This window comes from Rhyacophila brunnea, unplaced genomic scaffold (genome assembly GCF_057557595.1).
Source record: "Rhyacophila brunnea isolate RB1 unplaced genomic scaffold, BYU_Rbru_1.0 scaffold_19, whole genome shotgun sequence".
Classification (NCBI taxonomy): domain Eukaryota; kingdom Metazoa; phylum Arthropoda; class Insecta; order Trichoptera; family Rhyacophilidae; genus Rhyacophila; species Rhyacophila brunnea.
The window spans coordinates 3,862,447-3,888,375 of record NW_028232848.1 but is presented as its reverse complement, the minus strand read 5'-3'; the positions used below and the strand labels follow the sequence as shown (position 1 = coordinate 3,888,375).

Genomic DNA, 25,929 nt, shown 5'->3' with positions numbered 1-25,929 from the left:
GTTGGATCTCCACAGCTTACCTATAAAAATTAGCGGACATGGAGGTCCTTTGCTTCACTTAAATATGTTTTGGCTCCATGTCTGAAGGTGTACTTCAACGTCTTTGGGAATAACTTATTATAGTCTCTCCCAGAGTTTAGACAATAACCACCAGTGCAGGAGGGGATGGATAACATGCAGTTCGAGCGTAACACTAAATATTTCCTCCAGAGGTAATTATTTATATACTTTATCAATTTACTGACTACATGGCTAGTTTCTGACTGACTTCCTTCTAAAATTCTTTGAATTTGACACAATGTAAATATTACAACATGCCATTTAATTATTATGAAAATATTCTTATACTGAAGTGTCCTTTTTTTCAATTGGTCAAATATTCATCAGGTTTCAAAAATTTATCAGGGCCATGGAAAAAATTAAATATGTATTTTGCATGTGACTCCTTTTCTCCTTTGCAATAAACCAAAAGTTTACTAATAATAATTCTAACATCACTCCTGATTGTTTCAGACATATTTTTATTATAAAAAGCTTCAAATTACATAAATCGATAGATCCATACACATGGGGAGCGTAAAATTAAATGATAAATTTGGTGACGTTCCTCATTTGAAAACGGAAGTGGGATTAGCTGCACTGGAGGGGGTTGTTAGTTCACAGTTTTAACACATGGACAAGAAGTTCTTGTTCGACAATAGGGCCAATGAGGTGTTATTTGCCTATTATGCAGCTAACTTTGAGTAAGTCCAAACTGACAGTGGACAACGTACGATTTCGGTCTGTGGCAAACAAAATATAATATCATTAGTCTCTTTGAAGCAAACCTATTATTAATAGCTTATCTAGGAAATGTTGCAAATTCACTTATGACTTGGCATTAGAGATTAAAATCGATCAAAGCACTATGACAATACGTATTAAAATTTTCTTATTACTAATTTTGGATTAATAGTAACATATTGAATGTTTTTTTTCAAGAATACAAAAGGTGACTAGACACGAGCGTGCAGTATACAATTCGATAAAAATATTTATTAGTAAATATACAAATAAGTTTATATCAATAATTATTGTGATAAGTTATTTTAATAGGAATAGTAGGGAAAGAAAAAAATACAGAAAGTTGTAAAAAATAAAATCAGCTACCAGAGTGAGGATTAACAATATCCTGTTAAATTGATGTAAAATGTAAAAAGGTTACATAAATTAGTAAGAAAAACAAGAAAAAGGACAAAATGTAAGATTATAAACAATTATTGCTAAAACATGATTAAATACTAGATCAAACTATGGCTAGAAAAATAAGGTACGAAAGGGTTTTTGATAATCTTTTTTCCGAGTTCATAAAAAGCTAATTTGTAACAATTACATAATTGCGAGTAGTATGTAATTAGACACAAAACTACCCTCTTAAATTAAATGGCATTAAAACCAGAAACAGATTGTTATCACGTAAAGCGAGCTCACACGCTAGAACCATCAGAACATTCAATAGATAATAAAAACTGACAACCTACAAAAACATTGTTTTATTTTACAGCAAGTATATTATATTCTCAACGGTTATCACTTTAGCACGTTTCCATTATATTCATTGGTCCAAATTAACACGGAAGGTGTTCTATAAATAAAACAGTTATCAGCGGCTATCTCTAATTCATAATACAGTGAAAATTTAGGTTGGTAGACATGTCGGTCAAATTCTGATATGTTCGTGCTGCCGAACCCAAACGGATAAGACCAAACACTAGAATTTTATATTGACACGTCATACATATCAACATAACCTACAATTTTATCAGTTATGTCACTGCGATATCAGTACAACAGTCGAATTTTGCATTTCAATTCTCAATATGTAAAATTGACATACTCTGTCTAGTTCTAAAAGTTAGCACGGCCAAGAGAGGGGCTGCTAAAAGATATAACTTTTTGACAGTCCAGACGGTCAACTTTTTTACATAACTAACCGCCAGAATACGTAAAGTGATAAATGTGATATATTTATCACAATTAGCTCTTTTTTGGTGTTAAGAAAGATTTGGATGTTAGAATAGGTCTGCAGGTCATTTATGGGTTTGTAGATCTTTTCCAATGTATTCCCAAACTTATTGGCGAATACATTAAACTATAAATCTACAATTTCCAAACATAAAACAAAACCAAACCACCACAGACAAATAGAAAACCACTGAAAACATAGACATGTGGTATTAAAATGTGTAAATTAACAATTAAATTAAAAAAACTCTATCACATGTGCGATTAAGAGTGTGAATTTATATGCGTGAGGTGACTTCAGTATGGTTCTGATATTTTTAAATACAAAGTAAAACTACACTGCCCGTGACTTGAGCTTACGGCCCTCGCGTGACGTGATAACAATCTTGTTTCTTGCTTTACTCACATTTTTGTACTTACATATAAATGCAGAATTTAATGTCGAAAACTTTAGAGACATTTATTGCCTAGTGTGGGGTTACGATTATTTATTTTAAGAGGGAAAAATTATGTGAGTATTGAATCAAAATCTAGAAGTAGAGATTATTGTATTTTCATAATACGTATGTATGTACATCCATTGAAGGATGTATGTGGTACGTTAAGTATTTAAATATAGATTATCAAATTAGAAGAGCAAACAAACTAAACCAAACTCTATGTATTAACAAAGAAAGCATTTAATACAAAAACTATTAATGTATGTACATAAGCTAACAAAAATACATTTATATATTTTTAATATCAAGTTTTAGAGAATACTGGCTTTTGCAATACTAGTATGTATATATCTTAATACAGGCAGAACACTGATATTATGAACGATCAGAAAAAATATGTTATCATGTAAAACTCAATTCCTACAAGATACCATCAAAAACCAAATGTGTTAACGTTGGTTCATTTAAAATATCTAATGTCAAAACTATACTCCAATCTAATTAATACTTTCAGTCGATATTAATACAAACAAGCTATGTATGTATGTATTCTTCAATATACTCGAAGTGATAACAATTAAACATTGAACGAAATAAAAATATGATTCTAACATTAATCGATCACGCGAAAAAGAGAAAAGTATATACTTAATTTTTCATACTACTGCTCACTCTCATGGACGCGTAATAGACAAATGAATTCAGAGAGAAAAGATATTACGAATTGTGGAACTTCATTCCTTGATTAGTGTTGGCCAATTTACAGCAATTGGAGCAGAGATAATTAGACGACGGGCTTCCATAAAACATGCAGAAGGGCGTTCTGCAAGGCTGCGGTTCCGGATCGAAGAGATTCGAATTGTCTCGGCAAGTATCGCCGCCATCCCAACCGCTCCTGTAACCGGTGGAAGTTGAATGAACCTTCGCCGGCATGGTGCTTCTCTTGGACCGTTCCCTTTTTCCGTTCGAATCATTTACAAGGATATTGTCTTCGGAACCGCCGTTCCTACAATCGTAACGGTCCTCCAAATCGCCGGTGGACCTGGCGCTCATTAACGAAGGCTTACCAGTATCGTTATAGAACGTGGACTTGGAGAGATACAACGTTTGATCAGGATTATTGATAGCTGACATCGGTTGCATCCGTCTGATAACATCGTGAGATTCTGAATCAGATTCCGTATAAAATTTAGACTTCCCCGTACCGTATCTGGGCATTCCGTTATACGAATAGTTCCTTGGCGACGGAGACGACGTGGCGTTTCTGGCTTCCGATAACTCTTGCTGTCGCTGTTTTTGAAAGCAAGTAGAACACATGTAGCTCGTTAGAGCTGTACCGTACTGTTCGCATCCCGCATTGATACATTTGAGCGGACCTTCCAAAAGAGCTTGCTCTCGCAGTCTAATAGCTTCAAAATGTTTCTTCTCAGCGTCCTGTTTTCCTTTCAACTGCTCCGAATTAAGAAACCTCTGTTCAGCGTACTCCAAATAGTTTTTAACCATTTCCTCTTGAATAGCGTGACGTTTCGCTTTTAACTGGCAACACAGCACCTTATATCTCGACGATGAAAATGCGGTATGGCTACTGACCGGTTTTTTACTCGCCCCGTTACTTTTATTTGTAATCTTTGTAATGGAATTGAGATTCTTTTTCAGTTTGTTACTCATCGATTTACCGATGCTTCCGAACTGTTTAGCAACCGATTGTATCTGTTTCGCAGCCTTGCTCTTATTGTCAAACATGGATTGCTCGATCTGATCAAAATCGTTATTAAGATGAAGATGATTTGGCATCACAATCTCAGAAAACTTATTAGTAATATCTTCCTCAGACAGATCGATCAAATCCGGCTCTTCCTGACCAGGACTCGAAGAAGGAGAGATATAGACGACGTCTAAAAACTCTGATAATAAATTAATTTGATCTCTCTCCGATAACACAAGCCGGTTGATTATTTTCTGATCGTTCTCGTCTCTGTTCCAAAGGAAATCTTCGCCGGGGTCCACGGAGAACTGGATGGGCAGCAGACACCCGTCGGAATCCGTCAGGGGTATGAGTGACGGGATGGAAGGACTAGACTTGCAGTGGGTCTCGTTCTCCATTGTGACCAGAGCCGAGAAGTGGCCCATATCATACGCGAGAAGCAGCGGAGATTTGTGACAATCTTCGGGAGAGCATTCCAACGGAAGGTAGACGCCGCCAAATGGGATAGGAGCCATCGCCTCACCGTTTAAATCCTGAAAATTAGAAATATAATATTGTATTAACAATTACAACGCAATTAACAGCAAAAATGAATTCAAGGTTTTCATATTATTAATTACAAAATAATTAAAACACATGAAATTGGATAAATTTATATATCTGGCATTTCACTCGCCGCCAACAATTTGTGGTTAACAATATTGTATTAAGGGGGATGTCATCAAAAGTTTCGTTTTTATAGAGCCATCTATTCCCCGAATTACAAAGCATATAGGTCAAAATTATATCAGAATCTAATTCCAATTACAATCCAATTTGAATGAATCTTCGAGGCATCTTATCTAGATGTCACTGTAATTATATATTAATAAAAAATCTAAAAACAGGTGATATAATTACAGTTATTATTTAAACAATGGTATATATATTTTTTGCATTTTATTTCAATCGGACTTTTTTATATTTTGTCAGATTATTATAAAAATATACGTGGACCATCGACCTGGTAGTACCTTATAATAATTACTTATGTGAGTTTAATTGGAATGGATTGGATTGTATTAGAATTTGGATTTTATAGTAATATTAAAAAAATATATACATATAATAATATTGTGTAATGATATTTATATGTGATAACAATCTGTGAATTATTGACATTCTCATAGTAATGAAGATAATTAATTAGGTATGGAATCATTAGACCATACACACGATCTCCATAAAAATGGCGTCATAGACTATTTTACAACACATTTTTAGAAAATAATGATTAGGTTACCTAAGTAAAAATATAAATATTATCAATACATTATTAGAACAATCCGAAGATGACAGCCGGTTTGGTGATTTGAAAATAATTAAATATACCCAAAACATTGACAATAATAATTTATTCTCATCATAAGAAAATATACCTAACATCTGAATAGAATAGACCGGACTCAAAACAGTACGTCGAATGTGTTGATAATTTATTTTTTCTGGCATTCACAAAACGTAGGTAATAATAATAAATGTAGGCAGGCACACTGCAGGGTTTATTTGGAAAGCATCTGTCAGTCGTGCAGGTACCTACCTAGTAATATATCAATGCTAGCTGCCATCAATGCTGGCTGAATTGGCTGGACAGGGAACACAGAAATATTTTTTTTTCTTTTCTGTGGTCTCGGACCATCGCAAAAAAGCAACGTTGCGCCAGTTTTGATTTGTGACTAGGTATAAATATGCCAGTCGAGATTATTTTTGGTAGGTAAATACTTCTGATTACTTATACAAATATTGGAAACTGACCAAATAAGGACTGATCTAATTATTTAAATCTGAATAGGTATATCCCAAATTAATTTTATAATTAATTTTGACATTATTTAGTTTGCAGATATTTTATAAGTAATGTTTTTTTTTTATGTAGCTACTTACAAACATTGTATCAATTTTATTTTCGATGAATATATATTAAGTAGGTATGTTAATTACTTAACACATTGACTGCTGATTAGATAATTGCTTTTTAATTACCACTTTTAAATAGTATGCTAATTATGTCGATTGGCCACCTAATCGTTACGCACTAGGTACGTCTTTAGTGTCCAAGTCGATATGCCCTGGATCGAGGGGCCCTGGCATCCCCCAAACATGAAAATTATCAGAATGATTTTAAACATTGAAATTGAAAGCCAATAAACTATACCTTTGGGCTTAGACAAATAAAAACACGGCAAAAAAATGATTTGTAATAATTCTCCAGCACCCTTTTTAGAAAAATTTCTTAGATTTTAATTTCTAACACAAAAATTTTGAAAAAAACGAAAAAAACAAACAAAATTTTAGAAACCCAATCCCTAATGAACTGTCAAAAAATTCTCGGTGTCCAACTTCATTCAGGAGTGGTGTTGGTCATGGCTGGGGAGGGCTGACAGGGCTCTAGTCTGGGGGCCCGGGTTGTGGGGGGCCCGGCGTGTCGGGTTGACCAGATAAGTGAGATAAACACACATCATAAAGTAGCTTTAATAGTAGAAAAAGTCGCCTGCGGCGCTATTACACTTCATGGCCATGAACATTTTCAATTACTTATATAATTGTGCAATATATTTTTTGATTATTACGTGTCGATACTCGACAGCTCCATTATTAAAGTAGATGTATTAAAAATCGTCAATAATTCAATGTACAAGTACCCTTAATTTGAACTAAAACACAATTTGAAAAACGTTAATGTAGTGTTTCACACTGCCTTTAATCTTAGAGGTAGGTAGGGGGCCCGCCAAATATCCTAGCCTGAGGGCCCGTTTCAGGATGTGGGGACCATGGTCTAGGTACACCGAGTGCAATAGACAAAAGACCGATAAACGATAAATTAGGCTGTGAAGAAGAAAAAGAGCCTATGGGACTAATTTACATTCTCCTCCTTTGCCCCCCCCCCCAATATTAAATCCTGGGTGCGCCACTGCTTATTGGGGTAATAATTAGATTCATTTGCGAAAATTCGCGTTCACATTCACTTGAAGTAATGGTAATAGAATTCAATGCATATAATATATCAAACGCGATAGTTTTTCAGGATATGTATGTCTTTTCATATAAGATGATTCAGGAAAATTAACTTGTACCTACCTACTACGTAAGCGCGAACATTATTTCGTCTAATTGCTTTTTTATAACTGAGAATGTCTCAGGAGCAGTTACCCAAACTGAGGTTGCCATGCACTCAAGTGTGCTTTAACCGAATTTATATGCCTAGTCAAGAGTGGCCATGAAAGAAAGGAACACATAAGCAAAATTAAAAAAATTGGTAGCTCATACAAAGCTGATAATTATGAATTATCTAAGGAAGTAAAAACATCTTCACGTTGACAGTATGACGCCGCAAATTTTCTAAATGCAACAAATTGGCTTTTGTATCGGGCGTTTTACTTTTTTTCTTTATTTCCTATTTTTTTATTTAAGTAGGTACTTCAAAAATTATCGTTGTTAGTGTTATTATTATATAAATTAATAAATAGATACCTACCTTAACCCGGCGCCCGCTTCTGTCACGAAAGTAGTACGCGAAATTGCGCAAAACCACGGGGCTACAGCGCTTCTGTCGCCAATGTTGTACGCAAAAATGCGCCGGTCGATTATGTAGAATATACATGACGCATGATTTTGAAATCTCTACCATAATTTGCCTTATTTCATTACCAACGGTGACATATATATAATATTGTCAAATAAATTATGTTACAGTACTAAAACTTCGATGTTTGACATGCCTTCGACAGGCCGTCAATCTACGCTCATTTAATTTTGGCTTGAAACATCGCGCCACTTTACTGCGTTTGCGCAGTATGCGTAATATCACTGTTGTGAGAGGACTGTGCAAGGAATCGCTCTTGTCGTTTTTCCGTACAAAATATTACGTATTTTACGCGATCTATTGTATTGTGTGAATACTATTATAATATTTATAAATATTTTGTCTGTGTTATTGTTTATGTGTTTTTAACTATTCCATTCATGTGTATTAAACTGTTATAAGGTGTTTTGACTATATTTTTTTGGACTATTTTACCTTTGTTATCGTGTGAGTGTTTGGTTGAAAACTTTTTTCAAACTTCAATATGGCTGGTTTAAGTGAGGAATTGGACTCCGATTACGAAATGTCTGAAGAAGAATTGGAACCATCTGACCTCAGTGATGTAGATATATCAGAAGAGCCAATTGAACACTTGAGAACATGGACATCCGGACCCCATGTCCCGATCGTGTATGAGTTTGATGATTTTCAATCCGGCATAGCAAACAGCGATTTGACTGAGACTTCGCCTGAGTGTCTTTTTTTTGAACATTTTTTAAACCGTGATATAATGTTGAAGGTAGTCCAACAAACAAACATTTTTTTTCACTATCAATATAATACTCAAGAACTTGGACCAAAATCACGTTCTCATAATTGGATCGATACAACTGTATCAGAATTATATGCATTTTTTGCGGTGTCAATGCTCATGACACGAAACAAACATTTGTCACTAGAAGAACACTGGAGTACGGATTGTTTTTTAAGTGCACCCATTTTCGGTCAGACAATGCCTAGAGACCGATATGAGTTATTGCTCCAAATGCTCCATTTTTCCGATCCAACAAGTGTTACCTCAGATAGACTAAATAAAATTAGGTTACTTTTAGAGCATACACGCAAAATTTTCAAAGACACGATGATTCCGCATCAAAATCTCTGTATCGATGAGAGCATTATTGTTTTTAAAGGGAGACTTATTTTTAAACAATTTATTCCATCGAAGCGTCATCGTTTCGGTATCAAAATGTTCGTGCTGTGTGACGTTATGACGGGTTATATTTTAGATTTTATTATTTATTGTGGTGACGGGACAGACATAGTGGATAGCCAAAACTTTGGAATTTCCGGAGCTGTTGTGACAACGCTGCTGACCGAGTATCTGGGCAAAGGGCATTCGTTGTGGTGCGATAACTGGTACACCGGTCCACAGTTATTCAAACACCTCCATGAAAATAAAACCAATGCTTGTGGGACTGTACGTAAGAATCGCAAAGAAATGCCATGCTTCAAAAAGCTGAAAAAGGGGGAGACAGAGGCAAAGTCAAAAAGCCCACTGTTGGCTCTCAAATGGTGTGACAGAAGAGATGTCCACATGCTTACAACCATGCACGATGACTCCTTCGGTCCAACCGGTAAAACTAATTTTAGAACCGGAGAACCCATTATGAAGCCAAAGTGCATCTTAGAGTATAATAAAAATATGGGGACTGTCGACAAGGCCGACATGATGCTCAGCAGCTTGTCGTGCATGAGGAAATCTGTGAAATGGTACAAAAAAGTAGCATTTCACATGATTGACCTCTATTTATTAAATTCATTCTATATGTATAAATCTGTTACTGGTAGTAAAAAAACTTTAGGAGAATTTCAGTTAGTCGTGATAAAACAATTAGTTGCTAAGTACGCTGTGAAAATCACGAAAACTCCACAACCCAGACCATCGACTAGTGAAAATCCATTGAGGTTGTTACCTAGAACTTTAACAGATCATTTGCCGGAACACATTCCGCCCACGGCAAATAATAAAAAGCCCAGAAGACGCTGTCATGTGTGCGGAAATTCAAAAATTAATAAAAAAAAAACATCTCTATCTAGATATATGTGTTGTATTTGCAATGTGGCTTTATGTCTCAGTCCGTGTTATAAAATCTACCACTCTTCAAAACAATTTTAAATGTGAAAAGTAAAAATAAATATGTAACTCAGTAATAATATTTAATAGCTGTTTAAGTGTCTGCCTAAAAGTTTGTTTAGTCTAAAATTATTGTGCTATATTTACGACCCTACTCAGGGAAAAAACATTATGTGTGATTTTATTACCATTTGTGAAGTGTTTCTATACTCGCGTCAAGCACGAGCGTGACGAATAACAAAATACAAGCCTTGCAGTGCTCCATATACATAAAACAAAATGGCGGAAATCTTCTAAATGGTGAGTCTTTGTATAGAATTAATTTCTTCGGATATTTTTGACATTATGACTGATTTATTACGGTTTTTTAATGTTGTAAAATAATCTGAACATGTCTAGGCGCCTAAAGAGCCATAAAACTCATTTTTTATTACCATTTTTATTATGAAACACAGAAGTTAAATTAAACAAAAACCGTCACCGCGGAGAGTGAATTCGTCATACTACAATAGCCCGCGAGTGCCAGGTTAACAATATAAGTTTTAATGAAAAATTGTATGTGTTTGTTTGTGGGGGGGGGGGTGTAAATTTACCACACCGGCTGACGGGTGACACCAACCCTATTTACGCCACTGCTCAAATGCGTGAATTGATGATCCGCACACACACAATAGAAAAATTAGAGGGAACGTTGCTAGCAGTGTATTGAAATTGACTGATGAATGTTTGCTTTATTTTATCAATATACAAGTAAACAAATGAGAAGACGGCTTAATATAAATGCTAACATAAATTTCTCAAATTGTTTCAGACCATTCGTAATAAAATATATTACCATGTGCATGCATACTAACCGCACGTATCTACATACGAGGTAGGTACATATTATTCATGCGAACTAGAATCTAATACAGATGACAGTTATTTCGGTATCGCACGTTGTTGCCGCTAGAGGCAGCACGTCCTTGACGACTGTATTTAATTTGAAATTAGTAAATAACATAATAAATATAAATTAAAATATTACGTTAAATATATCTAAAAAGTAAGAAAAATATATTGAACAGGCCCACGTTTTCGCTTGATGCAATTATTGAAAATTGAACATTTTTATTTTTCGTAAAAATCGATTGATTTTAGATTGAAAAAAAAAACATTAAAACTATAATTAATTGACAAGAGAGATTCACTAGTTCCAAGAAAACTTATTAAACAACATTAAATCGATAATTTTGTTTCAAGAAATTACTTGGAACAATAAATATTTATTTTAGTAAAACCCTTATTTTTAGCCATTTTTTCAAATTTGTCGCTTTCTCTTTGAAATAAAAAAATATATTTTATTTTTCCCATTGTATTTAGATAGGTATCGATCGATTAAAATATGTTTAAAGCTTTAATTTGATAATGAATTTCTATGCCTCTCCCCCTTAAAGGCTACTATAACCCTTATCGACCGAATTCTAAATCAATTTAATTCGACGGTTCATACTACTGTCGTACAAGAACTTCTTGTCTACGTGTTAAAACTGTGAACTAACAAGCCCCTCCTATGCAGTTAATCGTACTTCTGTTTCAAATGAGAAACGTCCCTAAAAGTATCATTTCATTTCACGCTTCCGTTGTGTACGAAAATACTGTACATTTTAAAATATCATTTAAACGCACTAAATTGTTTGCCAAAAAAACTTGCACAAAAATATTTAGAGATGATCGTCGGAAATTTAAAAAATTGGCATCAGCGCTGGTCGTTATTTATAAATAAATCATCCCACAGGTACTTAAAATAAATGCCACCTAGTAACGGGACCGGACATTTTTAATTCTCTCATATAATATATAATAAGTGTCCGCAGTAATTAAAGCCATACCTCTAATCAACACAGTAATTTAAATACCCCATTGCCATATAAAATCCTTATTTCCCTTGACTCTAGGTATTCTAATCGGTAACAGAAATCTGAACCAGCTGGTCTTTGATTTATCATTAACTACATCAGACATGACAACATGTGGTGGCCCCGAGAATCAATGTCGCTCGCCAGACTTCTTGCGACTTCCTAGGACAGTATTTTTCTAACCGAGGGAACATATTGTAGCAGCTTCTAGAGAGCTGCGAAATATTCTGAAACAAAATTCATCTGCTAATATCGAAAATCATGTTGATAGCAGTAGCAAAAGGTGGAGGTAGGCTGTTAAGATCCGCCATAAATGGTCCCAGGTTCGAATCCTGGGTCTGGCAAGTACACATATTGTTTTTCAATTTGTGTGTGTCAGGGTATGGACCTAATAGGTTGAGCAAGTGGCTGACATCCATTTCTCGTAAAAAACAAATTCTGTCAATACAAACCTCCACTCTGTGGAGGCCCATATGATCCTATCAGGATCGGACATGGTCGGAAAAAAAAAAAAAAAAAAAAAAATGGTGCACATTAAATTTTGTTAGTCATACGTATTTCTTTTTATTGAAGTAAGACTACAATTTACAGATGGTGTTAGTTAATTTTTAAAAGTCAATTAAACCCTGCCTAAAGCAAACCATAATAGTTTTGGTACAGTGTATTATCTATTATGGCTTGGTTTTCGCAGGGTTTAATTGAATTATAAAAACTGACTGACACCATCCGTAAATTGTAGTCTTATTTCAATGAAATCAAATATATATGACTGACAAAGTTTAGTGTGCACTATTTATGGTGGATCTTAACAGCTTACCTCTACCCCTCACCACTGATACCATGGCACCTCATGAAGGTCAAATAATGCTTGCGGCGGATGCTGGGTGTGTGTGGATAACATAAAAGAACTCATATCAATAATATTATCAACATGAACAAACCCTCAGTAGGAGATCAGCTATGACGATGATTGGCCTCCGCAGAGCGTGCGCCAGAGCAAAGACGTGAACCTCCTCCAAGCTGTGATGTGCGGGAGCAGCTCTCTCCACTACGGCAGACCATTCAGAGTCCCACTCGGAAGGACTCAGGACTAAACCTGCTTGCGTGTGTTGCCTGAAATAAGAAAATAATAAATTACAATCTGCTTTTCAGATAATTTTAAATGCAAGCAACAATGAATCACAGCAAGTTGCCTGACGAGTGCTAAAGTATTTGATACGCAATAAAGAACAAATTTAATAATCTTTTTAAGAAATTCGCTGTTCTGAAAATGAGTTTATTCCTTGATATAACATTACATTTTACATGTAGAGTGTTGTCAGATTCTTCTGGCAGTGTAGGCGACACATTTAGGTGTTGGTATCGTTACTTTCAAATGACATTAACACATTATAAAGTGATTTCGTTGTAGCCACAATGCCAGAAAAATCTGTACTTCCCCTACATAAGTTATTGTATTTCTCTGACTATTTACAAGATATAAAATGAGAACAAAATTGCTCCGTGTAAATCTTGTCACACGCTTCACCAACTGGTGTTGTTATATTTTTTCATGTGTTTGATTGTAATAATTATACAGTACTCTCTAAGTAATCCGCCACCCAAAAACCAGACAAGTGTCCAATTAGTGAAAGTGGCGGATTATAGTGCATACATACAAAATATGGTAAAAATTAAAACAGGTTTGAGAAATTTGTACTAGCAAATTACGGTTTTATTTACAATTAAAATCAAGTATTAACTAAATATTAAACAGTAAATCATTTGACACAACCAGCTGTTCAGTGAGGCAGATATTCTTGAATGGCTTAGGATTCCTGGCTTTCCCTATGACCATAAGCTTTATTTTGTTTGTCCCGGTTGCATAATTTTGACGCGGTCCTTGGGCACTTTCTTCCCATGTATATTACTTTCTTCGCGATGAACATACGTTTTACGAAGGAGAAGTTTCCAAAATAGACCCGGCTCATCTGCGTTGTATACTTGTACGCGGCGGACTACTGAATTTAACAATCAAATACAGGCGAATCATAGAGCTTGATTTTGTGCTTTCAACTAGTAAAAATAATTACAAGATAAAAAGAACTTTTTATATACGTTTTTAAATTTTCTGCTGAATCATATAAACTTGACTTGACTAGCTTAAACGATCAAAAAAATTTGTACTTGATAGAAATAATACTGAAATGTCATTTTGACATTCATATTGATTTCCATAGAAACGCATGTATATATTAATAATTTAGTTGCTAGGACCATCCGCTTAGCAACCAATAATGGTGTCGAGATAACTTTTCATACAAAACAGAATTGACTGCAAATGAATTCAATTCTACTTAAAGATGGCTAAAAGTATTTAAAAAATGCATTGGCATCGTGTTCTGATATATTCTAAATGTTTCAAATGTCTAGCTAGTCGGGAAGTTAGCTAAAAATCGATTGCAAGATTTGTACCGGACAAAGAACCACCGGACAAATAAGAATACGAGCTAAGAAAAACGTTGTAATAACGGCGGATTATAGTAGTTGTCGGATAATCGAGCGGCGGATTACTGAGAGTGTACTGTAATATTAGATTTACAAAAAAAGAAGGCATTCCAATATTGCTGTGCACAAAGGAAAAGGGAGACCTAAATTCAGAACTTTTACTTTTACTTTTCAGAAGATCCAAAAGAAAATTAAGTTTTAGTCAACTTTCAATATCAATCTGTGAAATTGTCAAACTAATTCAGCAGTATTAATTCAACTGATCCCTTCGCCATTATGCATTATCTTTACAACATCCTAGCATGAAAATAATCGAAAACAACTATTATTAGTTTATATCTTGTACAAGAGTTTAGTATATCATATTTCGTACATTCTCATATCCATACATTTATATTGGAGGGGGATTACTTATCATTTAGTAACTAGTGGACACTAGAGGTGAGTTGGAAATACTGTCACCAGTTTGTGTACTCAAGTCTCGGATGCAACCACCCATACTTAGTACGTGTGGCCCAATACACTTGTTCCAAGAAACTTGTTCGAACGCATATGATGAGATCATCGGTATTGCGACTCGCTAGTTGGCAGACTTTCAATACAATTGACATTAAATGCGCGCGAGCGAGATAGCATAATACACGTATGTTGAGCCGTGATACACTCAACTGTCAGTGCTCTCTCTTTCTCCCCAGTTGTAAAGTTGGTATATGAAGGACAGAAATGGTGACAAGTTCGTTTTGAGTATGAGACTTATGTCGGTTGACGTCAGTCTCAAGTCCCGGAATAGGTACTTGTGCTCGAGTTCTGATAAGTATTTACCCGTTTATCTGGTTTCGTCACGTCGAGTTTCTTGATTTTTTAGTATTATGATTGGAAATATTTGATTAATTATTTGTAATTAAATGAAACACAATTTTATAGTGCTTATTCCACTTTGTAATTAAATTTTGAACCGGTTTCGTCCTCTTCGTCTTCGTCTCAAGAGGACGAAACCGGTACAATATTTAATTAAAAAATGGAATAAGCACTATAAAATTGTGTTTCATTTAATTACAAATAATTAATCAAATATTTCCAATCATAATACTAAAAAATCAACAAACTCGACGTGACGAAAACTATAAAATTGTGTTTTATTTAATTACAAATAATTAATCATATAATACAATGCAGTTCTACCATGAATTGACAGTTAACACTATAAAAGAAATTATAATTGGAATTTATAAACTGAATTCAAATTTTATGCGTGATTGTGTAAATCATGGGTGGCCAACTTGAGGCCCGCGGCCCTACTGGGTCAACTTGTGGCCCGTGGAGCAGTGAGAGTAAAAATAATATTGAATGCTGCCGCTAGATGTGCTAGTTTCGCAAATTGAGATTCGATATTGGCTCAAGATTTTAAAAAGCACCGTGTGCTTTTTGCTGCAATTGCAACGCCATTCTCCGTAGACGTGAATTTATTACCGGGAAATTTACAAATGGAACATTGTGAAATATGTTGTGATGAACAGTTAAAAGAGAAATTCCATCAGGTTGGTTTGGAAGAGTTTTACAAAACATATTTGGACAAGGAGAAATATCCTGCATTTTACAAACATGCTCTAAAGATGACTTCACTATTTGGAAACACTTAACGTGTGAACAGCTTTTTAGTCGGATGAAGCATATCAAATTCCGAGTGTGAACACGAATCACTGATGTGCATTTGGAAAACTTTTTGCGTATAGCAACAACCTCACTCGATATCGATATTGATGCACTTAGTTCTGCCACACAAAACATTTATATAACTTTATTTTGTTTATTTTTTATTATTGAAAAAAAGTCTAATCTAATAAATATGTTTGATTCCCATTTCTGTTTTATTTTATTAATATAGGTATAATATATATTTCTTTTTTGTTGCTGCTATGGTGTAAATGGATAGTAATTACATAAAAAATTTGTGTAAAAATGGCTTCTAAAAAGTCAAGTACGCCAAACGCTCTATATAATATCCCAAATACTAGTAAGTATTTTGGAACAAGTTTCGATACTAAGTATTTTTTATACTGGTAGAAAGTATACTTAGTCTTCAAAATCGACCAGTTTTCCCACTTCTAGTGAACACCATTATATTGTAAAGAACATTAACCTTGTCTGAGTCCATCTCCAACGTCGGTGTAGAGCATGTGTCCATGGTGCGGACAAAAGGGCGGCGTGCAACAGCCTCCGAAGGGTGAGCAGGCGATCGTGGAAACCCCACAGGCCCAGAGAAGCGGCGTGAGGGAGGCAGTTGCCGTCTCCGGAGGTGGCTAAGGGCCACAGCCTCGAAGCGCCGCTGCCGTTTGTGCTCCACCAATTCAGTCGACCACTGCTCTCCAGGGATGATAGGGTTGACGTCTCAAGAAGATCTTTCTCCAGGAATTTTCTGCATATTAAGGAAATCATACAATCATTCAATAGGCTATATGATATTACAGTTCATGGATAATAATTGAGGCTATTAATTTTAATGTTAGTAATCTCCATTTTTTGGTTAAATGTAATCAAATGGGAGGTTGATTGCGTTTATATCAACTGCCATCTTTTTATATTTTATGACTAAATTTAAACATGATTTTTTATTTATTTTAATGACATTAAGGACATTTGGGCATGTGAAACATGGACTCTAAATAAAAGAGAGATCCAGAAACTTAAGAGTAGCACAACGTGGTATGGAGAGGTGCATGCTGGGCATAACACGAAAGGACAAAAAGAGGAATGAGTGGATAAGGAAGCAGACAAGGGTTTGCGATGTGATAGAGTTCATTAAAAGCCTCAAATGGAGATGGACTAGACACATAGCTCGAAGAAGAGACAATCGTTGGACAAATTTAGTCATCCAGTGGTATCCAAGAGGTATAAAACGTCCGCAAGTTAGACCTAGAGGCCGCTGGATCGATGAAATGATAAAGTTCTGCGGAAGTACGTGGCAACGCAACGCACAGGACCGAGAGAAGTGGAAGCAGCTTGAAGAGGCCTTCATCCAGCAGTGGATAGATTCAGGCTGATGATGATGATTGTATTCCTAATATACTTATTTACTTATTTTCTTCTATCTTTCCCATGTATTAACGCGGTTTTTACATATTTTTAAGTGTTTTATTTATACATGAATTTGATCTTGATACTAGACGGCCACCGGATTCCTATACAACAGTGAACTGTGATACGGCCTACATACATACAATTTTCCAGACAGACACGAGGTACTTTACTTTCAGAGTATGCTTGGACAATTATCAACACCTTACTGTGTCAAATTGATGAAAAAGAATTACATACCTACACATTATAATTTACAAATACAAAGTGCCAACCTAAACTCCTCAGAATATATCGTTATGTCCGGTAGGGTGAAGGTGAACTCAGGCGTGTCGATATAGAATTGGTCCAGGCTCGTGTTGGTATTACTGGAGACGTCTTGCGCGCACTCTGATCTCACTTTCGACACGATATTCTCATTGTCCGTGGCCCGGGAAATCCCTCTGGCTAACTTTTTACCTGCGCACAAGAGAAACATAGTGTGAAGAAACATTGCATAACTATTTTTAATTATTTACGCATATTGCACTAATCTTTATTTGCATATTGTGAAAGCACAGGTATATTGATAAGAATCGATATTCATTTATGGTGTCATGAAATAATTACAATCATGTTTTGTAATAAAAATACACAAATGATATGCAACCATAAACAAATGAAGGCATTTTGTAACGTGACTAATAAAAAATGGCTTTGCTAAATGAGATTGGTTAGCTTGTTGCCTATCATAATATTTCAGTTATAAACCGTATGGTTCTAGAACAATTTTATTACCAGCTGTACATTAACCCCCTGTGTAAAAAACCCCCGATATAAAATTACTGATACAAAAGATTATTTGGCAAAGAAATGATTTAAAATGCATTAATAAAAATTCATTTAAACCAGAAAAATGTGGACCCAAACTTTTAATTATATTAACATCTAATTTAGGTATAAACAGAAAGGGAAAAAAACGATTTCTAAAATATTATCTTCAACAGAATATATCGTCACTGTTCTGGCAGAAGACACTAATTCAAAAAAATTACATATTGAGTTAGTTATACCAAAATGTTCCTTATTTCAAACTTTACCGTCTGGAAACCGTCTTAATAAATAAACAGTCTTTATTTTAAAGTCATCCATTTTACGATTACTTAATAAACTCACATGATAGACCATTTCAAACATTTTAACAACTTCAAAGTCAAATTACTCAAAACTAGTATTCTCCAGTTAGTGTGTTCTGCCAGAACAGAGACAATATGAGGGGTTAATGTCTGGGGGGGTAAACACATTGACTGCTAACTAGATAATTACTTTTTAATTACCACATTTAAATAGCATGCTAATTATATCGAATAGCTATCTTAATCGTTACGCGCTGGGCGTAAAAAAGAGCAGAGTTGTTCCATTTATGATATTGTAAATTTGGCACCTGCAGTTGGCTATTTTGTGTGAGCATAGTAAACATGCTTTATAACAAAATGCCATCAAATGCCGGTCAAAAGTGCAGTTGGCAGGTTTGCGGATTAAGCTGTCGAAATGTTAGTTTTGCATGCGGATGTGCGAGGTCACTTAACAATGCTTACAATCAACCAAATCTATAGCGTTTGACTTCTGCAGGACAGGCTTAGAAGGAGGGGCATCAGCGATGTTGACAGTGGCCGGCTGGATGAAAGTCGGTGACATCGCTGTACCATCGACGGTATCTTCATCGGGCTTTTCGTGAGTGGCCCGCCAGCTGCCAGAGATATTATACCGTGAGCCGTCGTCCCACTTGTCTTTTGTATCCGATTTCGCCAAGTCTGAAAAATAAGAACAAATCAGTCAGTCTAATACAGGAATTCAACTGGTTTATGATCTTTTTTGTCTGAAATTAAACATACATAATTTCAGATCTAGAGATAACACGTTTCAAACCTAACAGCTGTTTCAAATTATTTCACCATTTTATCATATTGTAATTATTCCAATATTTCCAGTTGTGCATTTTGGCATTTGCTTGAACGAGTTTTGAAATTCATTTAGCTATTTCATTTGCATTGTGCAACCACAAATTTTATTTTTAATACCATACAACAGGCATGTCCAACTTCAAATAGGCTGTGAAATACGACACATTGTCATTCTTCAACTTTGACAAACATATTTGGTACAGTTCGGTTATGAGGAATACAGTGGAAAACACAATTGTGAAAATAGCCGATATACTGAATTATTTGTTAGATTAACCTAACCTAATGAGATGTCCGGGGTTCCAGCGGCTAGCTCAGGTGTCAAAAAGAAAAAAAGGATATATTTATGTTTGTTAAATTCAATAAAACACTAAGTCTTTCTTGTGCGGGTCTTAGCGTTATATATTTTAATATTTAGTTGGACAACGTTCTTTTGTAGTCTTTCTTATATTTTTGTTTTTACAATAAGTTTCGCAGGTCCGTACATAGTTTTCAAGGGACGCTTACTGACTTTCTTTATTCTTTTCAAATTCCTCGTACCCACGCCGACCAGTAAAAAGGACTCTCATGATTGGCCAAATCTGGTCACATGATCTTTTTGATTTGACGAATCACGAGGACCACTTCGGCGCAGGCGCGCGGAGATTTTACCATTGCGCAATGCACGGCAAAATTTATTATATTTGAATACTTAAAATTATCTCTTTCATCCATCATCATTTATACTTTAAAATCTATCTTAATTACACCTCCCTCCAGTAAATGATTTTCACGCACCGGACGAAGGCCTTTATTCATAAATAAATTTTAACGTAGTTGAGCAGGGAACCAGATCAGGTGTTTTATTCAATTGTTTATAGAGATCAGGGTTGCGGTTCGGCCCGTCTTTTATTTAATATTTACAGAAACCAACAAAAACCTGTTGATAACAGGTATGTGTCACTAACCTAACCTAAACTAACCCAAAACTAACAAATAATACAGTATATCGGGTATTTTCAAAATGTGTTTTCCGCTGTATTCCTCATAACCGAACTGTACCACATATTTTATTTGGATGAGAACATTGAAGTGTTATAAATTGATACATAAAAAATAGTCAATTTCCCATTCGTCCTGAAAATTACGTTTCGGTATTCACTTGGACACTCATCGTCAAACTATTCTCCTATTGTGCAAAGAGCCTTCATCGCAACAATAAGAGGAAACTATGCCTCATTTTAAAGCGTAGGGGATTTACATCGTCTCTTTCTCTCACTCCTGCGACAGACCGTGTGTGATGCAATACGAATCGTGTGAAAAAAACATGTATTTTTTAACATTTCAAATGTCATAAATTTTCATAAATAGTTTTTACACAATGTTTATAATGTTCACACAAAGATGTATCTTGCTGTGGAGGCCAATTTTACAACGTTTTTATTAGGTCGTATTCTTATTTGTCCGGTACAAATATTGCAATCGATTTTTAACTAACTTCTCGACTAGCTAGACATTTCAAACTTTTAGAATATATCAGAACACGATGCAAATGCATTTTTTTAATACTTTTAGCCATTTTGAAGTAGAATTAAATTCATTTTCAGTTAATTCTGTTTTGTATGAAAAGTTATTTCGGTAGAAATCTGCAATCCAATCCACTATTATTGGTTGCTAGGGTCGTAACAACTAAATTATTAATATATACGTGTGTTACTATGGAAATCAATAAGAGTGTCAAAATGACATTTCAGTATTATTTCTATCAAATACAATTTTTTTTGATCGTTTAAGCTAGTCAAGTCAAGTTTATATGATTCAACAGAAAATTTAAAAACGTTGTATATAAAAAGTTCTTTTTATCTTGTAATTATTTGAAATAAGCTATACGTATAAATTTACGTTTGCTTCGATATAATAATTACAACTACATCTAAAAGCAGCGAGGTTTTTGACTTCGACCAATTGCGCAAGAAGCGCTAGTTTGTTGCCGGCGGCTTTACTGTATTGACAGATAGCGAATGCAAAGTATCAAGCTACATAATATCGCAACACCCAATTATTATTACCTACATACTTGTTTTTTCTATTTTAAAAATTATCATTGTGAGTGTTATTTTGTAATTAAGTTTTATTTTAAGTATTTACATGTGATTTTGTAATCATTCAGGTACATATATATTTTATTGATATTAGGTATGTCACCCACGGTGGCCGCGTGGCGTAAGCGCTGGACTATCACGCCGTGGGTCTCAGGTTCGAATCCTGGGTCTGACAAGTACACATATTGTTTTTCAATTTGTGTGTGAGTCAGGGTATGGTCCTAATAGGTTGAGCAAGTGGCTGACATCCATTTCTCGTAAAAAAAAACAAAATCTGTTAATACAACCCTCTACTCTGTGGAGGCCCATATGATCCTATTAGGATCGGATATGGTCGAAAAAAAAAAAAAAAAAAAAATTCATCCTGCGTTCTGTTTACATTATCGTATTTAACATTGTAATATCGTAAATAAAATAATTTACGTAAATGAGGACGTGTTTCAAGTTCCTAGCCGCAAATGACAGTAATAATAAAGAGTACTTTTATTTTGTTAACTGTCATTTCATGGTGGAACTGCATTGTTTTATTGTTTGATGTAATAAAACGCAATTTTTTTTTTTGTAGTACTTATTCCACTTTTAATCAATAATTTAGGACCATAATACAGAGTATGACTATCTGACTGGCCACGGAATGAAGTTAGCTACCTACTTTAAGAATCAATTGTTTCAATAATACCACCTGTACACGTACATGGATTTATTTGCAGAAATAGTGAGTATTTTAAAATATCGTGAAATCCATGCACGTATAAACGGGGTATAATTCTACTATAATGGTATATTGGTCATTACTAGAGGTGGGAAAACTTGTCGATTTACTTACTACCTAAGTATACTTACTACCAGTATAAAAAAATACTAATAAATAAGTATCAAAACTTGTTCCAAAATACTTACTAGTATTTGGAATACTATATAGAGCGGTTGGCGTGCGTATGCGACATAAGTCTCATACTAAACTGGAACTAAAACTTAACTCCATATTAGTATTTGAAATATCGGCTTCAATAGAATCGCTAAAAATACACTGAGCTGGGGTTTTCGAAATGTCCCATTTATTATAAAATTTTAAACACATTTTAAATTTATGAGTCGTTTTTATGTTATGTTATAATATTCTTGTTATTTACATAAAATTAATAACAATGATTTTTTTTTATTGCAAACTGCGTCACCTCACCACATTTCCGAGGGAATAATACGTTGCTACAGAAAATTTATGACCTATTTATTCATACATAGGATGATGTCATTCGCATGCATAGACTAATAAATTAAAATATACATAATTGTATTCGAGTGCTACCTCGCAGGCGCGCATTTAATGTCAATAGTATTGAAAGTCTACCAACTAGCCAGCGACTCGCGATGATATCATCAAAAGTTTTTTGGAACAAGTTTATTGGGCCACACGTACTGAGTATGGGTAGTTTCATCCGATACTTGAGTACACAAACTGGTGACAGTATTTCCAACTCACCTCTAGTCTTTATTACCATATTTTAGGTTATTTTCTTGTTTACAAGTTAACATTAGCCGTCATTGAGTCCATAAACTAAAATAAAATGCTAAATCTTATGCGATCAGAAAAGAAAGCCCCAAATTTTCAAGGCATTATCAGACACCATTCATAGTACCATACTTACTTTTTAAACTGTCTCGCGTTTTTAAGCAAGGTGTTATCTTTTATGGTAGGTATTGCCTATTTCAAAAATGGAACTTTTATAAATATACCATCATAAATGATCGCCCGGTGTTCGAATTTAGAACTAAGCTCATCACGGTATAAAAAGAATTGAATGATATGTCAAATGTTAGCATGTGGTAGTATTTATTTATGCTGGGTGGATCTATACTCTACGTATTTATTTAAAGTTGGAACATGCTGGTATTAATATTTGAAATAATAGAATAATATAACTATCTGCACGACCGGTTTAACATGTGTAAAATAATAGCGCCTGTACAAGTGCATGGATTTATTTGCAGCAATGGTGAGTATTTTAAACTATCGTGACAATAACTGTTTACACGTGAAAGTGTTGACTGTCTCTCCAATCTCATTCTTCAAGAGTAAGCGAGACACGATGTTGTCATTTTATGGTACTATTTGACAGGTCGTAAAAATCAGTTAACCTCAAAATGAGTCTCTCCGCGGTGTAGTTCGTTTTTTTGCCAGTAGATTCGCCACTATCATATAATATATATTCATAAAAAATCCTAACTGTCGCATGAAAATTCAGAAACTTCCAGACTTTTTTGATTCTAACATGCAATCTTGCAACTTGCATGACAATACGTGTTTACATGTTCATTTTCTTGTTATGGACGCGATAATACATACTGTCAGCAGTAAATCCATGCACGTGTAAACAGGGTATAAGTTTGGTAATAAATAGTAATTTGACTAATATGTAACATACCTGCCAGTTGCATGTATTCCACGAGAGCTGACGAAAGATCCCATCCTTGACCTTGAAGAAGAGAATAGCACAAGTCTTCGGATGCTCCCGTCTGTCGTTTCAGCTCGCAAACTAAATTCGTCTCCATTTTTTTTTTCTGTAAAAGTGATATACAGTCATTATCCATAAAATCAAATCAAACATAATTTGGAAACCAATTATAGGTGCAGACCAGACTCAAACATGCGACAATCGGATTCCAGTTAATGTGCTATACCAATTTAACCACCTGCGCCTTGCCTAATTACGATGAAATTAACTAATAGTCATGCAACTGAAACATTTTTCTAATTTTGAATTCAAATTTTTTCTAATACATATGTATCTGAGGTGTTTTCAAATTATGTACGTTCAATAAAGAAAGGATAATTGTGCCGCAGATGATGTCATGAGATTCTATATATTTTTTTTACGAAAACAGTTTATTCCATGTAGACAATTATGATAAAAAATACCCTTTTCTGTCGGCGCATAGGCTTTTCGATCCAATAATTGTTAATTGAAAATTTTAAATTTTCATACATTTTGATGCATCATTATCACAAACTAAGATTATATTAGGTAATATTAGGTTGGGGTAGGTTAGGTTAGGTTTGGTCTAAAAAGAAAGTTATAAAATCTCATGACATCATCTGTGGCACATTTACCAAAGAAAGTTACAAAATGTGTGACATTTAGTTGAATAAAAAAAATAGTTTATCAAAACGGTCATTAATATTGTTATTTAGTGGCACATATTGCGAAATAATCATGTGTAGTTCATAAATACTAATTATTTATGATCACAATTGTACAACATTCATGATTTCACATTAGAATAACACAGAAATCTGCATACATTATTTATGTCTTACTTACACACAATTCACTTATTTACATAAGAAAAGAAGGAGCAATATTATATTGATAATAAGCTAAATTCATACACCATTGAGAGCACGTCCGATTTTTTTAAAGAATTGCCTTGATCGTTGATTTCTCCATTTGACATACAATATACAAGTGGCGACCGTGTAGGGATCGTCCTTGTAAATTTTCATATATTTCAAGTTGAAGATGACAGCTAATTTCCGAATGAATATCAATTACCACAATGCATTCAGATGTTATCGACAATACTGGCCGCGAAGGTCACTACATATTGCCAAGGTTCCAGACGAATTTCGGCAACAATGTTGACGAAAATTGTTTTCAAAACATATCCATAACCTTGAAAACTATCTGAGCGCTGCCGTGCAAATTATTAAAAAAAAAACAACAAATTTACATAAAGTGCAGGTGAAAAGCAATGCCACCTTCTCGGTATGTATTAATTTCACGTACTGCGTTCTTGAGATAGATCACATATTATACACAGTCACTGTAAAGTATAACGACGTCTAGTAATGACACTACCAAATGTGACGATGTTCCATAAACTAGCATTGATTTGACACGCTGAAAATTAGAAACTTGACCTCAGAAGGAATTGAAAAAAAATATAAGACCATTCGTACTGACCACGCTGAAATATTCACCATCGTCACAACATTAGCGATGAGCGAATGAAAATTGTCATACAACGTGAGACTTGTTTCTCATCTGCGTCTATAAAATTTAATTTTGACACTTCGCAGCTGAGGCTGCTACAACCAAATTTGATTATTAAGAATTTATGTGTTGCCAATGTAACTTCTCCTAAATAAATAAAAAAAAATCATTCTTGCAACTTTTAAAAAAATTGGATATCAATGTTTAGGTACCTATTGTCATGTCGACTCTACTGAAAACTTTTGTCAATAATTTATAAAAAAAAATACTACATACTAGATAGTTAAGTAGGTAGGTACCTTGTAAGGAAATTTAAAAAAATCATTTATTTTCTTTAATCCCCCTTTGCTCCCCCATGATCCCCCTTGATTATTAATATATTTTGCGTAAGCTGGTGATTGTTTTAGTTTTGACTTCGTTTATTGCCTAATAAATGCCCGCGCTCCATTGCCACGCAAGTGAGACGATTTAATTATTCAGTATTCGGACTTTTTTTCGCGTGGAGCACCCCAGATCAGCGGACTTTTTTATCATCAGACCAGGTTCGTTGCCAGCGCTCCATTGGCGAGCCAAAGGTCCGAGGACAATAAATCGTCCGATTT

The 25,929-nt window shown here is 34.6% G+C and overlaps 1 protein-coding gene across 1 annotated transcript; it reads right to left on the bottom strand.

Moving 5' to 3' along the window:
- Window positions 1-1,539: 1,539 nt before the first annotated feature.
- Window positions 1,540-25,443, bottom strand: LOC147072657 (OTU domain-containing protein 7B-like). The gene is made up of 7 exons (XM_085946124.1): window positions 25,298-25,443; window positions 23,759-23,894; window positions 18,886-19,101; window positions 17,584-17,767; window positions 16,374-16,649; window positions 12,688-12,859; window positions 1,540-4,682 (listed from the first exon to the last, which is right to left on the bottom strand). Exons 2-7 carry the CDS (start codon window positions 23,883-23,885, stop codon window positions 3,162-3,164), a joined length of 2,496 nt encoding a protein of 831 aa, XP_085802250.1. The 5' UTR covers window positions 23,886-23,894; window positions 25,298-25,443; the 3' UTR covers window positions 1,540-3,161.
- Window positions 25,444-25,929: the final 486 nt, after the last annotated feature.